Here is a 15,545-nt window from a genome sequence, read left to right on the forward strand (position 1 = left end):
ACATAGTCACATTTGTTGCTTGTGTCTCTACAGGATTTATAAAAACTCAGATGAAGTTTTTAAAAAAATTATAATATTATGACAGACATTACATAATTAACGTATCTTACAGCTCCCAGGTAGTTTTACACAAGAGTGTTACATATGTGTTACATATGTGTCCTGATGACTTCATGTGATCCATGAAATGCCTGAGATAGTGACATAACTGATTAAAGGACAACTAGCCTTACTCTACCTCGAAATCTAAGCAGATCCTTACATTGACTTCATTAGGCAATGACATATATATATGAGCAATTTAATAACTTGATCTTTTCATTATGTTTATACAATATTGATTTATGTCTAGATCCATGGTAGTACCATTCTGTACTTTACACAAAAATGGTAATAACTTTTAAGGATGATATAATGAATGACTTAAATATAAGATGAAAAGCCTTTACTACAAACAAGGTCATCTTTCTATTATAGCACTACCTGCACAAGTAACTCAAGTTTTCAAATATTCCAGGCTCTTAGGTGAATATAAAATCACTTATGATTTACAAGCTGACTGGATTATCCCTGCTGGCTAGTAAAACTGGAGAGCAAAGGATGATAAACTTTAAAAATTTTTACCATCCTTTGGAAGTTAAAAAATTCTACATCCTAGTCCCAGCTCTGTCTTTTACATGGTATGTGGCCTTAAAAAGTCATAACCTCTCTCTGCCTCCATTTCCTCCTTTGTAAAATGATCTCATTCAGAACGTTGGGAGCTGCTGAAAGATCAAATGAGAAAACACAGTGACTATACTATGTAAACCATAGAACTACCTACAGGCAACTTCATTAACAAAAGTAGCAAAAAACTGTAAATACTAACAATGATCTACATAGCAATTATGTACAGTTTTTATTTGGTTTGGGACTTGTCTTCACAAATTATTTTTAAAATTAATTTAATGTACAAAGAGAGCTTAAACCTACTTAAATTGGACCAAATTTTAAAAGCAAAAGAGTCCTCTGTGAATATGGAAGTGATGTTATTTGAAGGGATAGGAACGCCAGAAAAAGGGTGATCAAAGGGATGTCTACTCTTGGTCTCTACGGTGGTGTGACCTGACTAGTATCCTTGTAATAATTTAACCAAAATGACACTGTGACCCAGGGGAAGCAAGCAATGAAGGGTTTTTAAAACGGGCAGATAGCATTCAATACAGGTAATTCACACTGCAATTCAATGGGCTTTGAGAAAAAGAACTTTGAAAATACCTGGTAGTACAGGAAGTTATAGAAAAAGATTTTAGAAAAAGAAAATTACTTACTTCCTTCAGTATGAGCCTGGGGGTTCTTATACAGATGTTCAATTCGGCCAGTATTGAATGAACTGGATCTCCGTAAAATTCCATGAACCTGCATATTCATAGTGTGGAAAGATAAGAATAAACTATAAATGTACAATGAAGATTAATGAGCAACTCAGAACTTCTTTTGCTAATGTTTAGCTTTGTAAAAAATACATAACTGTTATTTACAAAAATTGCTTTTACATTGTAAACAAGTTCCACCGCTTACATTCCCCCCAACCACTGCCCCCCAGCCACCAGCACCCTACTCCACTTTTCACCAGTGTTTTTACTGCCAATCTCAACAAAAGTCATTGGATAATCACGTGACTTCACAGCAAGCACTTCCTGTTGGATACTCAAATGCCTCCTTTTTCAAGTACACACACTTACAGCCCTCCCGCTGACAAAAATATCTCCTAAATTTGAAACTGAAGACAGACCACATGAGCCCATATCAGTAAAACAGCCCCGTTGACCTCTTTCAGACAGAACATAAAGCTGAAAGGCTCTGCCACCACATCTTTTCAGTGTCTTTAGACCTTTGTATCTTACACCTAATATGCTTTGTGTATTTGTTTGTTTATTTATACATGCACAAACATATATATGTGTGTGTGTGTGTGTGTGTCCATGAATATCATCAGAGAGCAGCTGCTGTTACGCAGCTATGTGGAAAAGTAAGGAAGCTAAATAGCACAGGTTAGGGACAAGATTTATCTGCTACTAAAGACATGAAGAAAACTCAAGTGAAGTTTTTTTTACATTTATCTTTGAATAACAATGAAAACTGTGAGGAAAAATAAGTCAATAAAACAAGAATGCATACCTGTCTAATACTGAAGAAAAAGCTACTTGTGTCTGTTACATAAGATAAATTGTTTAAGGCCTGGTACCACTTCCTTCTTGTCAAGTCTGGTCCCTTTGTCTTAGTCAATGCTATTACCAGCTTAGTCACCAGCAACACAAGTTCCAGTTCTACTGGTGGCAGAGTTAATCTTTCACTTTTTTTCAGAAGTGTTACTTCTAATGTTGGATAGTATCATTTGCAGCTGAATACCCTTCTATATTTTAGCTCAATTGTTTTCTATTCCAAAAAAATTTTAATCCTTGGCATGACTCAAATATTCTAAATACAGTGGGAAATTATAACTACACAAGACTTTTCAAACAGAAAGAAATGCCATCATCATTTTATATGATACACACAAGAAAATTACGTCTGCAAAAGGATACAACACACCTACAATTAATAATTCTGTTGGTTAGTTGTTTTGTAGTCAACTACAGAGAAAAGCATCCATCTGTTCTTTTTTCCAAAAGAACTAAACCAAAGAAAGTTCGGTAAACATGAAAACATTTGGCAAAGAGAAGAACATCACAACCTTGGTTGACATTTCAGGAGGTAAAATCTAGGAAACATTAAATTGAGATTTGGGTATACATAGCGATTTCTTAATTGAGAACTAAAGAATATAGCACATTAAACTTAAGATTTATTCTATTAGATAGTCTCTCCAATTTTTCAAATTGTTACTTCATTGTAAAGTTGATCTGCTCTACAAACCTAATAAACATTGTTAATAGAAAACAAGTTCACAAATACACTTATACATAGAAAATTTGTTTACCACCACAGTTATTTTTGAAATACAGATTTTTCAGCTTTATTTCATTGGGTAGATGATAATTTATATGTTCTAAAAAGAGATCATTTAACTTTGACAATGAAAAAAACAATAAAAATGTGTTTTAGTGTATTTTTTCTCTTGATTGTTTAATTGTGGGTAAGTCATATATTACGGCAACTCAAAACAAAGAAATGCCACGTACATACACACTGTATACAAACATAAGGCTCTGATAAAAAAATTAATGATATTGATGGATGTATGAAAATTGGGCAGCTACAAAAGGTTACAGCATAAAATAACACAAGTATGACAATAAAACATTAAGCACTAATTGTTTTTTTTTCTAAATACCAAATAATGTGCTTTAATTTTCCCTCATGCCCAACTTTTGGTACATGTATGCAGGGAACGAAAGATTTGCCAAGTGCTTAATCCATGACAGCTGGTGTTGTTCTAAGAATTTAGGAGAACTAAGTCTGTCTGCTTCTGTGACAGGTGAAATACATACTTTAAAACAAGCCAAAATGTATGCAAACTGAATGATCTAGTTAAGTGGGATGTAAGTAGGATTTTTTTGTTTATTTTTGTAAGGATTTTAGGGGGGAAAAAGATGAGAAGTTAGAACACCAAAGTGAAAACATAGATGAGCTAAATGTGATTCCATATAAACTTAATCAAAATCATTATTAAATTACAGCAGTTCTAAAACAAAACATAGTTCTGAAAAACTGAGGACTTGAATGGGAGTATTTTGAAAAATACATGTCATATACCATTTAACCAAGTGATGAAAAGGAAAATTTCAGATACTCTCAGTGTCAAAACAAAGTTGGTTTGACTTCAAAACCTAGAGTGAGATTAGGCAGTACTTGAAGAAATCTTCCCTTCGTTTGTTCCTTCCTTCCTTTTCTTTCCTTTCCTTCCTTCCCTCCCTCCATTCCGCTCCCTTTCTCTCTCCCTTCTTCCATCCAAAACAGTCCATATTTATCTGTTTACTTATTTATTTAATATAGTCAAGAAAACTTTTTACCACTGAATTTCAACTTCTCCTGCATTCTCCTTCTTCCTGGAGGTAAGGATGCCTTCCAGGGATATTTAACACCTCTTGGTTTGTTTGTTGTTTTTTTTTTCTAAGTACATGTAGGTAACATCAATAGCCAACATGTATGTGGCAGTGATCATGTGCTCACTGTTTTTTATAGATATTAAATCACCTAATGTTCACAATACCCTTTCTATTACTACATGAATTCTACAGATGAGGATGCTGCCTGAGACTACACAGCTAGTAAGTGGTGGCATTAAAAACTGGACCCAACCCATCATGCTAGCACTCAGAATGGTTTCAAAATAAATTCCATAAAAACTTTTTTTCACCACTGATTTTGAGATTTGCAATAACCCAGAAAAAAGTAATTCAAAGATTCTCAAAGACCAAGAAATTCCATATCCTAACAAATAATTTATCAGAGATAACATTGGACAGGCTTTACATACTATTTTTGTTCTCCTGATCTCTGTAGTTGTACTACATTTCCCAGAAGGGAAACCCACAATTTACCAATTCTTTATGTTAAATTCTTTGTATGTTTTGGTGTGGTTGTTACCGAATTACATAATACAGGTTTTTCACATATTCCCAGGTAAATTCTTCTTTTTAAAATATTTTTTAATATATGTTATTGATTATGCCATTACAGTTGTTCTATTTCCCCCCTTCATTCCCCTCCACCCTGCACACCCCTCCCCCACCATTCCCTCCCTTTAGTTTATGTCCACGTGTCTCAAGTTCTTTAGATTCTATATTTCCCCTACTATTCTTACCCTCTCCCCTATCTATTTTCTAACTACCACCTATGCTACTTATTCTCTGTACCTTCTCCCCCCTTCTTCTCCTTCCACTCCCCTGTTGCTAACCCTCCATGTGATCTTCATTTCTATGGTTCTGCCCCTGATCTAGCTGTCCTCTTAGTTTGCTTTTGTTTTAGGTGTGGTCCTTAATAAGTGTGAGTTTGCTGTCCTTTCACTGTTCATATTTTTTATCTTCTTTTTCTTAGATAAGTCCCTTTAACATTTCACATAATAAGGGCTTGGTGATGATGAACTCCTTGAATTTGATCTTATCTGAGAAGCACTTTATCTGTCCTTCCATTCTAAATGAAAGCTTTGCTGGATAGAGCAATCTTGGATGTCGGTCTTTGTACTTCATGACTTGGAATACTTCTTTCCAGCCCCTTCTTGCCTGTAAGGTCTCTTTTGAGAAATCTGCTGACAATCTGATGGGAACTCCTTTGTAGGTGACTGTCCTTTCTCTCTTGCTGCTTCTAAGATTCTCTCCTTCATTTTAATCTTGGTTAATGTAATGATGATGTGCCTTGGTGTGTTCCTTCTTGGGTCCAACTTCTTTGGGACTCTCTGAGCTTCCTGGAAGTCTATTTCCTTTGCCAGATTGGGGAAGTTCTCCTTACTTATTTGTTCAAATAAATTTTCCACTCGTGGCTGTTCCTCTTCCCCTTCTGGTACCCCTATAATTCGGATGTTGGAGCGTTTAAAGATGTCTTGGAGGTTCCTAAGGCTCTCCTCATTTTTTTTGAATTCTTGTTTCTTAATATTTTTCTGTTTGGTCATTTTTTTCTTCCTTCTGGTTCACTCCCTTGATTTGAAGCCCAGTTTTCTTCCCATCACTATTAGTTCCCTGTGCATTTTCCTTCATTTTGATTAGTTTGGCCTTCATTTGTTCCTCTAATTTGTGACTAAAATCAACCAGTTCTGTGAGCATCCTGATCACCAGTGTTTTGAACTGTACCTCTGACAGGTTGGCAATTTCTTGTTTGCTTAGATTTATGGGCTCTGGGGCTCTGAGTTCTTCTTGAGCCATGTTTTGGTGTGTTTGTGCCTATTATGAATGAGGAGTGGAGCCTAAGGTGTTCACCAGGGCGGGGCCACCCAGGTTGCTGGGTTGTGAAGGTGTATGTGGGGTCAGGGACAAGGAGGGGCAATAGCAGTCCCCTCTGCTGCTTCCCACCGCTGGGACCTGAGCGGTCTGTCTCACTGCCCGCTCCTTTCCCTGGTTTATCTGTGCACGAATGTGTGACCTTGGTCAGCCTGCCTCCTTGCCCCCTCACTGGGTCCACCCATTGCTACCCCACACCTGGAATCTGCCCTTGGCTGCCTGCACACCTGGGTTGGGGGATCTTTCCTGTCCGACCCCACTCCACTGCCAGCTCTGCCCCTCTTACTGGTCTGGCTGAATGGTTCGTTGTTGTCGGACTTCTGTATAGTTCAATTTTCTGTGTTTTGGCTGCATTTTTTGTTGCTAAAACTTTGTTGTCTTTAAACTTGGTTGTGCGAGAAGGCACAATGTTTCCACCTACCCCTCCATCTTAGCAGAAGTCTCTAAATTCCAGTCTTTAAAGGGCTCAATTTTGTCTTTCATTTTTCTGGTTTATCTCTATATTTTGTTCAATTTACACTCAATATTATTTTGCATTAGCTTCAGGTGTACATAAGTATGCTGTTTCGCTAACTGCTAACAACAACACTAGGAAAGCACTGGAAACTTGAATGTAATTTTGCAAGAAGCTTCACTTCTGTTGGATCTCCTGTCATGATGAGAAGGAATATACACAGCGCTAGGATCCTAGGCAGTGTAACATGCCTACCTTTCACTAATGCTATTTTATGAACTGGACTAAGGAGTCTGCTACAAATTCTGTTGCCCTCGGCTTGTCAACATCAAGCACTTTGTCACTTTATCACTCCAGTATCAACAAATCCTATAGATCTCACAGAGCTCCTCAGGACTGCCTTCCATAGATTATCTCACCAAATTTTCAGGACAACTATGGGGAAAAGGTACACCCATCATCCCCATCTATGGGAAGGGACTAAGTCTTAGAAAGGTTCAGTGCCCTGCCCAAGGCCACACAATCAGCAAGTGGCAGAGGAGAATTGGGACACAGGCTGTCCAGCACCAGAGCCCAAGGGCTTTCTCTCCTTTGCTCTGAGCTGGCTGACAGGGTATAAAAGAGAACTATCCTTTGCACTTCAACAATGTGTGGAAATAAATACATACAGTTATTGTTTTGTTTAATAGGGACTGTTGCATATTTTTTATTTTATTATTTTTAACTTTTTAAATTTTACATTTCAATTACAGTATACATTCAATATTACTTTGTATCAGTTTCATGTGTACAGAACAGTGGTCAGACAATCATATAATATACTTTACAAAGTGACCCTCCCAAATATTTTCAGTACACAGCTGGCACCATACATAGTTATTATACTATTATAGACTACATTTTCTATGCTGTATTTTATATCCTTGTGAATTTTGAAACTACCAATTTGTACTTCCTAATCCCTTTACCTCTTTCACCCAGTTACCCCAACCCCTTTCTTCTCTGGAAAACAGTCTGATCTCTGGATCAGTGAGTATGTTTGTTCATTTATGTTACTCTTTAGATTCCACATAAAGGTAAAATCATATAGTATTTTTCTTTCTGTGATTGTCTTACTTCACTTAGCATAATACCCTCTAGGTTCAACCATGTTACCAAAAATGGTAGCATTTCATTCTCTTTTATGGCCAAGTAATACTTCCATTGTATATATGTACCACAACATTTTTATTCACTAGTCTACAGGTAAGCACTTGGGTTACTTCCTTATCTTAACTATGGTAAATAATATTGCAAAGAACATAAGGATGCATATATTCTTTTGAATTAGTGTTTCTAGTTTCTTCAAATATATACCCAGAAGCAGAATCATAGGGTCATATGTCAGTTCCATTTTTAATTTCGAGGACTCTACATACTGTTTTCTGGAGTGGCTGCACCACTGTGCATTCCCACCAACAGTGCACAATAGTTGTCTTTTATCCATATCCTCACCAAAACTTATTTGTTGATTTATTGATGATCACCATTCTCACAGGTATGAGGTGACATCTCATTATGGTTTTAATTTACATTTCTCTGATGATTAGTGATACTTAGCATTTTTTCATATGTCTATGGAGTCTTTGGAAAAAATGTATATTTAGGTCCTCAGCTCATTTCTAAACTGAATTGTTTGGATTTTTTGGTGTTGAATTGTATAAGTTCTTAATAAATTTTGCGTATAAACCCCTTGTCAGATGTATCATTGGAGAATATTGTTTCCCATTAAGTAGGTTGTCTTTTCATCTTGTTGATTATTTCCTTGGAAGTGAGAAACTTTTTAGTTTTGATTCAACCCCGTTTGTTTCTTTTTTTCCCTTGCTTGAGGAGATACGTCAGAAAAAAATGCTGCTGTTAGAAATATTTTACTGACTATGTTGTAGGAATTTCATGGTTTTAAGTCTTACATTTAAGTCTTTGAGTTTATTCTTGTATATGGTACAAGGTGGTGGTCTAGTTTCATTTTTTGGTATGTATCTGTCCAATTTTTCACATACCATTTATTGAATAGACTGTCTTTATTCCACTGTATGTTCCTCATGTTTTGGTCAAATTTTATTTTTTAAAATACTTTACTTATTTATTTTAAGAGAGAGGGGACAGGAAGGAGAAAGAGAGGGAGAGAAACATCAATGTGTGGTTGCCTCTCATGTGTCCGCCACTGGGGACCTCGCCTGCAACCCAGGCATGTGCCCTGACTGGGAATCGAACCAGTGATCCTTTGCTTCACAGGCCCGCACTCAATCCACTGAACTACATCAGCCAGGGCTGTTTTGGTCAAATTTTAATTGACCATATAGGCATAGATTTATCTCTCTCTATTCTGTACCATTAAACTACGTGTCTGTTTTTATGCCAGTACCGTGCTGTATTGATCACAATAACCTTGTAGTATAGTTTGATATCAGGTAGCATACCTAACTTGGTTTGCTAATATTTTGTTGAGGATGTTTGCACCTATGTTTATCAGGAATATTGGCCTATAATTTTCTTTCTTTGTATTGTGTTTATCTGGTGTTGGAGTGACAATAATACTGGCCTTGAAAAATGAGTTTGGGAATCTTCCCTCTTCTTGAATTTTGCGGAAGTGTTTGAGGTACAGTGTTAGTTTTCCTTCAAATGTTTGGTAAAATTCACCCACGAAGCCATCTGATCTAGGACTATTTTTTTGTTGCAAGTTTTTTTATTACTTCTTCAATTTCATTAGTTGTAATCAGTTTGTTCAGACTTTTTTGTTTCTTCTTGATTTGGTTTTGGATAATTGCATGTTTGTAGGAATTCACCTTTTTCTTTCAAACTATCCAATTTATTGGTATATAGTTTTTAGTATTATTTTCTTATAATCCTATGTATTTCTTTGCTGTCAAATGTTGCTTCTCACTTTTCATTTCTGATTTTATTTGTTTGGGTTCTCTCTTTTTTTTTTCTTGATGAATCTAGTTAAAAATTCATCAGTCCTGTTTACCTTTTCAAAGAACCAGCTCTTGTATTCATTGATCATTTGTATTGTTTTTTAGACTTTGTTTTTATTTCTATTCACTTTGGGCTTTGTTTGCTGTTCTTTTTATACTTCCTTTAAGTGTAAAGTTAGATTTTTTTATTTGACATTGTTCTTATTTCCTGAGGTAGTCCTGTAATGCTGTGAATTTCCCTCTTAAGATTGCTTTCACTGTGTCTCTTAGATTGTTAGGTCACTTGTTTTTATTTGCATTTGTATCAGGATATCTTTTGAGTTTTTCCTATTCCTAAATAACATATTTGTTATTTAGTAATGTGTTATTTTGCTCACATGTGTTTTTTCCAGTTTTTTCCCTCTTAATTGATTTCTCTTTCATACCTTTGTGTGGGAGGAGATGCTTGATATGATTTCAACCTTCTTAAATTTATTGAAACTGGTGTTGTGTTCCAACATGTGATCTATCCTTGAAAATGTTCCCCGTGCTCTTGAATACGCTCAAAAAGCATCAATTAAATCCATCTTATCTAGTTTGTCATTTAAGGCCACTACTTCCTTATTGATGTTCTGTCCGGAAGATCTAGCCATTGATGCCAATGAGGTGTTAAAATCCCTGACAATAACTGTATTACTGTCAATCTCTCCATTTATGTCCATCAAGATTGCTTTATATATGTACTCCTATGTTGTGTACATAAATATTTACAATTAATCCTCTTGTTAGATTGATCCTTCAATCATTATGTAATGTCCTTTTATATCATTTACTGTAGCCTTTGTTTTAAAGTCTATTTTGTCTGATACAAGTACATCTATCTCAGCTTTGTTGTTGTTGCTGTTACCATTTGCATGAACATTTGCTGTTACATTTTTCCATGCTTTGGCTTTTAGTGTGAGTTTGTCTTTCATTTTGAGGTGTGCCTTTTGTAGATGGCATATATATAGATCTTGTTTTGTTTTCATATCCATTCTGTTACCTAATGTCTATTGATTGGAGCTTTTAATGCATTTACATTTCACATCATTATTGCTAGGTATGTAGCTATTGCCATTTTATTCTTTATAACTATGTTTATCTTTTCTCTATCATTTTAAAAATAAATAATATTTTAAAGAGTGATTTTGTATGAAACCTGAAATTCTTAGCTTTCCTCATAATGAATGACATCTATAGATATTCAAAAATGATGCACTAGGATTAGATCAATTCTCTTTATGCTTTAATTTTTAATCTTGAGCAAAATTCAAGAAACAACCAATAGTAAAAACTGTAATTTTATACCTTTATACAGAGTCTCTTCTCAATGAGAATTGGACCACGAATAAAGTTTTCCCATTAAAATAGTTAATTGAAAACATGATCAGATGTGAGGATTTAGGGGCCACATTAGATGACCATGCCCCATGGCTTCAGGGATCTAATGAGTGAGGTCATGCATGTATTTAACATTGACTAACCAATCTATAAATAAACACATTCTTTTTCCAGTCATTCATCAATGCCTGTTTTTGCTTCAAGACTCACCAAGCTTTTATACCTTTAAGTTATTTTCTTAACTAAAAAGCAGTAAAAGAATAGATCTAATTGTGCTGTGTTAACTCTATATATAGATTGTTCTTACACATGGAGCCCCATCATCACTACCCAGCCAAATGTCTACTCTTTCACTTGCCTCCTTCCAGCTAACTGTTGCTTCCCCATTTTCACAATGAAAGACCTTGCCATGCTAACCAATTAAAGTCTGCCCCTTTCTTTTCTGAGAGGAACTCAGCCTCAGTATTATCTGTTCACAGAATTTGAGGTGATATTCCTTATACAAAGACTAGATTCAAAATAATATGAGAGCTCAGAGAAGCAAGTCCCTACAAATTACTGGGTTAGCCAAAAAAGTCCATATAGTTTTTTCCATAAATTAAAAGACACTGTTTATCTTCACCAATAACTTTATTGATTTGGGTATTCTGAGTATGTCAGCTATCTCCTGCATGGTATAATGTTGACTGTTCTCAAGTAATGTCTCGACTTAATCTCTATCAACTTCAACTGGTCTACTTGACCATGGAGCATCATCCAGTGAGAAACCTCCAGCACAAAACTTCACAAAACACTTCTGACATGTTCAGTCACAGCACCTACTCCAGACACTGCACAAATCTTCTTTTGTGTTTTGCTTGCATTTTTACCTTTCTTGAAATAATAAAGCATGATACGGCAAAAATGTTGAATATATTCTTCCATCTTCAATATTAAAATGGCTACATAAAAATTCAACAATTTTGATAAGTATTTTTAAAATGCACACTAACAGCTGTCACAATACAATCTAACAAAACTATTTCAAATAAAGTTAAGATAACTAAACACTTACTAGAGCCATCTTGCAGAAAAAAAAGACAAATGAACTTTTTGGCCAACCCAATATCTTATGATTAAATTATCTCATTTGAACCTTTAGTCCAGTGGTTCTCAAGGTGCAGTACCCAGGAGGGCAGCATCAGCAACAACCAGGGCTTGTTAAAAAGGCAGTTTCCAGACCTCAGAGTCAGCCATCTGTGTCATAATGAGCTCTGGGCGATTATGATGCACATTAAAGGTTGAGAACCCGCTGAATTAGAAGTCTGTGCTCATCCAAAATTGCTGATGTTGACCCTGTCAATTTAGGTGTGGACTGGTATACCCCCCTCTAATCCTACTGCATGCTATTTACCCTGTTATTTTGCTCATGGTATTGAGCAACCAGGGAATGCTGGCTAATAACTCTGGAAACCCTCCAATGTAGCCTCTTCGAAAAATAACTCACATTTACTTTGATCTAAGCACAGAAAGATAAAGCCTGTGCTACCATGAGATTCCTCTTAATAGCTTTTCCTCCAATTTTATTAATCTCTTAAAACTGAAGATAGTAGCCTTTTAAAATTGAATACAGTGTGGAAAAACACACTTTTTTTATTCCCTGCATTCCTACAAAACTCATATTTCCCCTGTGCTAAAAGAAGGAGTCGTCTCTGGTTATACTGTGTAACTGCGTACCTTCCACCTGTATTGTCTATAGCATTTCTTTCTATCAAGTTATGGATCTCACTCCTAAACCTCTCTTCTCTTGCCAATCATTGTTTCAATGATTCATTCCTCCCATTAACTTTGACATGCCAAATGAGCCTTCTATTGTATCTTTATCAGAATAAAATCTGCTCTTAAATTTTCAAATGCCAATGGAACAAAAACATTTGTAGTTCATGTGGCAGTCCTAGGTTCTTATTACATTTACTTCTAAGTCTCTCGTCCATTTATAAACTTCACTATCCACCTTCTGAAGTCTGCTAGTTCCTTAACAAGCCACTTAAATGGAGCTTTGCTTCTCCATGCATGTCTTCTTCCTACTAATAGCACCATCCTGATGACTGAGAATATTTATCATCAAACATACCCAGACTAACCCCAGACTTGATCACTAATCCAAAAAGACTGCCGCACCTCACACTGTCACTACCTTTTTCTCTGGACTAGCTATACACACGACTTGTTCCCACCATCCTCACCTCAGGTCTCAGTCCCTTCTGAGGGACTCAGGATGCCTTCTGATATACCACCTCTCTCTTCCAAAAATGTGATGACTACGATGGAATTCAGGACATGCTACTCCAAGATATGACATCTTGGCATATTGAGTATTTTAAGCTGAAGGAGTTTGAGAAAATGGCAAAAACAGGAAGGCCACTCTGACTCTCCCCTTGCCTTTTCCCCTGAAGCAGTCACAAAGCCCCCAAGTAAGAGGTGTTCTCCCTCTACAGAGAGGAATGGAGCATCCTTATCTCTGAAAACAATGGGACACCAAGAAGAATCCTAACAAACAGACCTTGCCAGGCTTCCCCTAGTGTACTACACTTACCTCACACTTCAGGACTATCTACTCTCCATCAAATTTACCATAAAAATACTTAGGCTTTACTGTTTCTTCAGATATTCATTTCCTCATGAAAGCTCTCTGTCATGTAAAACTTGTATTAAATAAATTTGTATGCTTTTCAGTTTAATTTTCAGACCCAGGGACTCTTTTCCTACTCTACATTAAACTGACTAAGAACTAAGACAGATTTACAGGAGAAACTTCTGTCATTTTCTCACACTCCTTCAGCTTAAAATATTCATTATGCCAATATGCCACACTTTGGAGCAGCATGCCCTGAACCCACCAGTTATTACTCAGCTAGTTCCTTCTCCTGGTTTACTCAATATACAGCCAAATCACTAATTCCTCTCTAAAGCCCTATTGGTCTGAGCCAGCATTTCTCTGTAACACCTTTTCTTTTGGATTTATTGCAACATTATGTTAATATAGCCTCAATAAAAATCAGTCTGGACCTGAAACCAGCTCTTCTGCACTACATATAATCCTTTCTAAAATCTGCTGCCCTGTAATATATGTTATTTATCCCCCAGTTATAGTGGGAATCTATTTATATGAACATATGTGTACATATATAATACATTCATAATTCCATTGCCTTATTTTGATATTATTGTAAGATACAAAACTAGCTATTAGATAAGGGCACAGGAGGTACTAAACATACCTGCTATTACTTCTTAAAGTCTAAAAGTAGGCTCTCAGAAAAGATTATGGGTTAAAGTAAAAAACTACTTTTTAGCAAACTACTTTTCTTTTTAGCAAATCCTGTTGGTGTTTAAATGCCAAATTTCTTGCTGGTGTTTGTCCGTTTGTTCACAGTGCACATTTTTAAAACAATGCACATCCAATTGGGATAAACAGAGAATCCAAATTATTAATGTAAATACTCCCAAATCAGGCCAGGGCATATGGATTACTGTGTAGATTTTCATTCTCTGTATAATATGAATTTATATAGGTGTACATATCTGAAAACTGTTCTTGAAAATGGTAAAACAAAGCTATATCAAATTTAAAATATGAGACCCTTGTTTATCTTAAAGAAAATGTTAAGGAGAAGAAGGAGAAGAAAACACAACAAAGACAATGATGATAGCAGCGAATCCTGAAGTTTCAGCTTCCATAAAATATATGGCTGCCTTTTAGAAAGCAAAATATATAAGCATTAATTTTTCATTTAAGCTTGCAAGATCAACTTAGTTTCTGTTGCTCTGTGCAATAAAATGACTTCCGAATTAAATGACTTCACTGTGAGTGGGACTTTTTTATGTAACATATCACATCATAAATTAACCCTAATAATGGTACAGCTTTTAGCTTACACAGGTTGCTGTTTTATCTGAAAATGTGGGAAGCGTGCAAAGTAGTTAAACACTAAGGAACAGGGGGAAGCCACCAGTGCTCACCAGTAGATAAACAGTACAATGAGCTGGCATGGTTACAAGCCAAAAGGCACATTCTTCCCCTGATTTTGATTTGTTATCAGAGTTTCAGTGGAAAACACACACAGAAGGACGGCAGCAGAGGAAGCAGGAGGCCACTGTGTCCAAGTGATTCCACTAGCCTGTGCTTGCTCACTGAGTCACTCACCTCATAGCCTTTCTCCAACAGGAACTCAGCCAAGTACGAACCATCCTGGGAAGAGAAGGAAAATTGACAAATGTCAGACCCATCATGGCTAGCCAAGAAAGCAGCAAAGACTAAGAGTTTTGAGAAAAGCATTTAAGAAGTAATATAAACTTAAGAATGATGGCAAACAAATTAAACGAAGTAAGAATAATGGCAAACAAGGTAATGATGGTAAACACTAAATGTTTTTCTACTGTTCAATATACATTTTCATAGACATTATTTCATATGAGTGCTCACACAGAAAGAAACAGAAGTCCAGGGATTTAATATGGGGCAAAAGAAAGAACATGATTCTTCAGAATCAGATGGATTTAGAGTTAGATTTCGTCCCTTACTAGCTGTGTAAAACAGTAATCTTCAACTGGTATGCCACAAGAATTTTTAAAGCATGCACTACCTGACTATGTAGTCAGGGGCACTGACCTCTTCTCCCTTAGATTTTCAAATTTAAAAAATGACAACAACCAACACAACGATAGCCATCTGGTGTAAATGAATCAAAATTATACTTATTTTTTCTTGTCAGATAGGTAGAAAATGTATACTTTTTAGTGTGCTGCAGAATTTTAATTATTAGTTTATGTGTGCCGTGACATGAAAAAGATTGAAAATCACTGGTGTAAAATATGTAA

At 35.9% G+C, this 15,545-nt stretch overlaps 1 protein-coding gene across 1 annotated transcript in view; it reads right to left on the minus strand.

Annotated features, from left to right (window-relative positions):
- GMDS (GDP-mannose 4,6-dehydratase) overlaps positions 1 to 15,545 on the minus strand; it is a 711,168-nt gene that overhangs the window by 556,593 nt on the left and 139,030 nt on the right. Inside the window, exons 2-3 of the mRNA XM_037128689.2 lie at positions 14,872 to 14,916; positions 1,311 to 1,398 (exon numbers count right to left, since the gene is read on the minus strand). Of these exons, the coding sequence (XP_036984584.1) occupies positions 1,311 to 1,398; positions 14,872 to 14,916 (133 nt within the window). The remainder of the gene's footprint in view (positions 1 to 1,310; positions 1,399 to 14,871; positions 14,917 to 15,545) is intronic.

The sequence above is a fragment of the Artibeus jamaicensis genome, unplaced genomic scaffold (genome assembly GCF_021234435.1).
Source record: "Artibeus jamaicensis isolate MK-2021 breed Jamaican fruit bat unplaced genomic scaffold, CSHL_Jam_final contig_594, whole genome shotgun sequence".
Taxonomy (NCBI): Eukaryota; Metazoa; Chordata; class Mammalia; order Chiroptera; family Phyllostomidae; genus Artibeus; species Artibeus jamaicensis.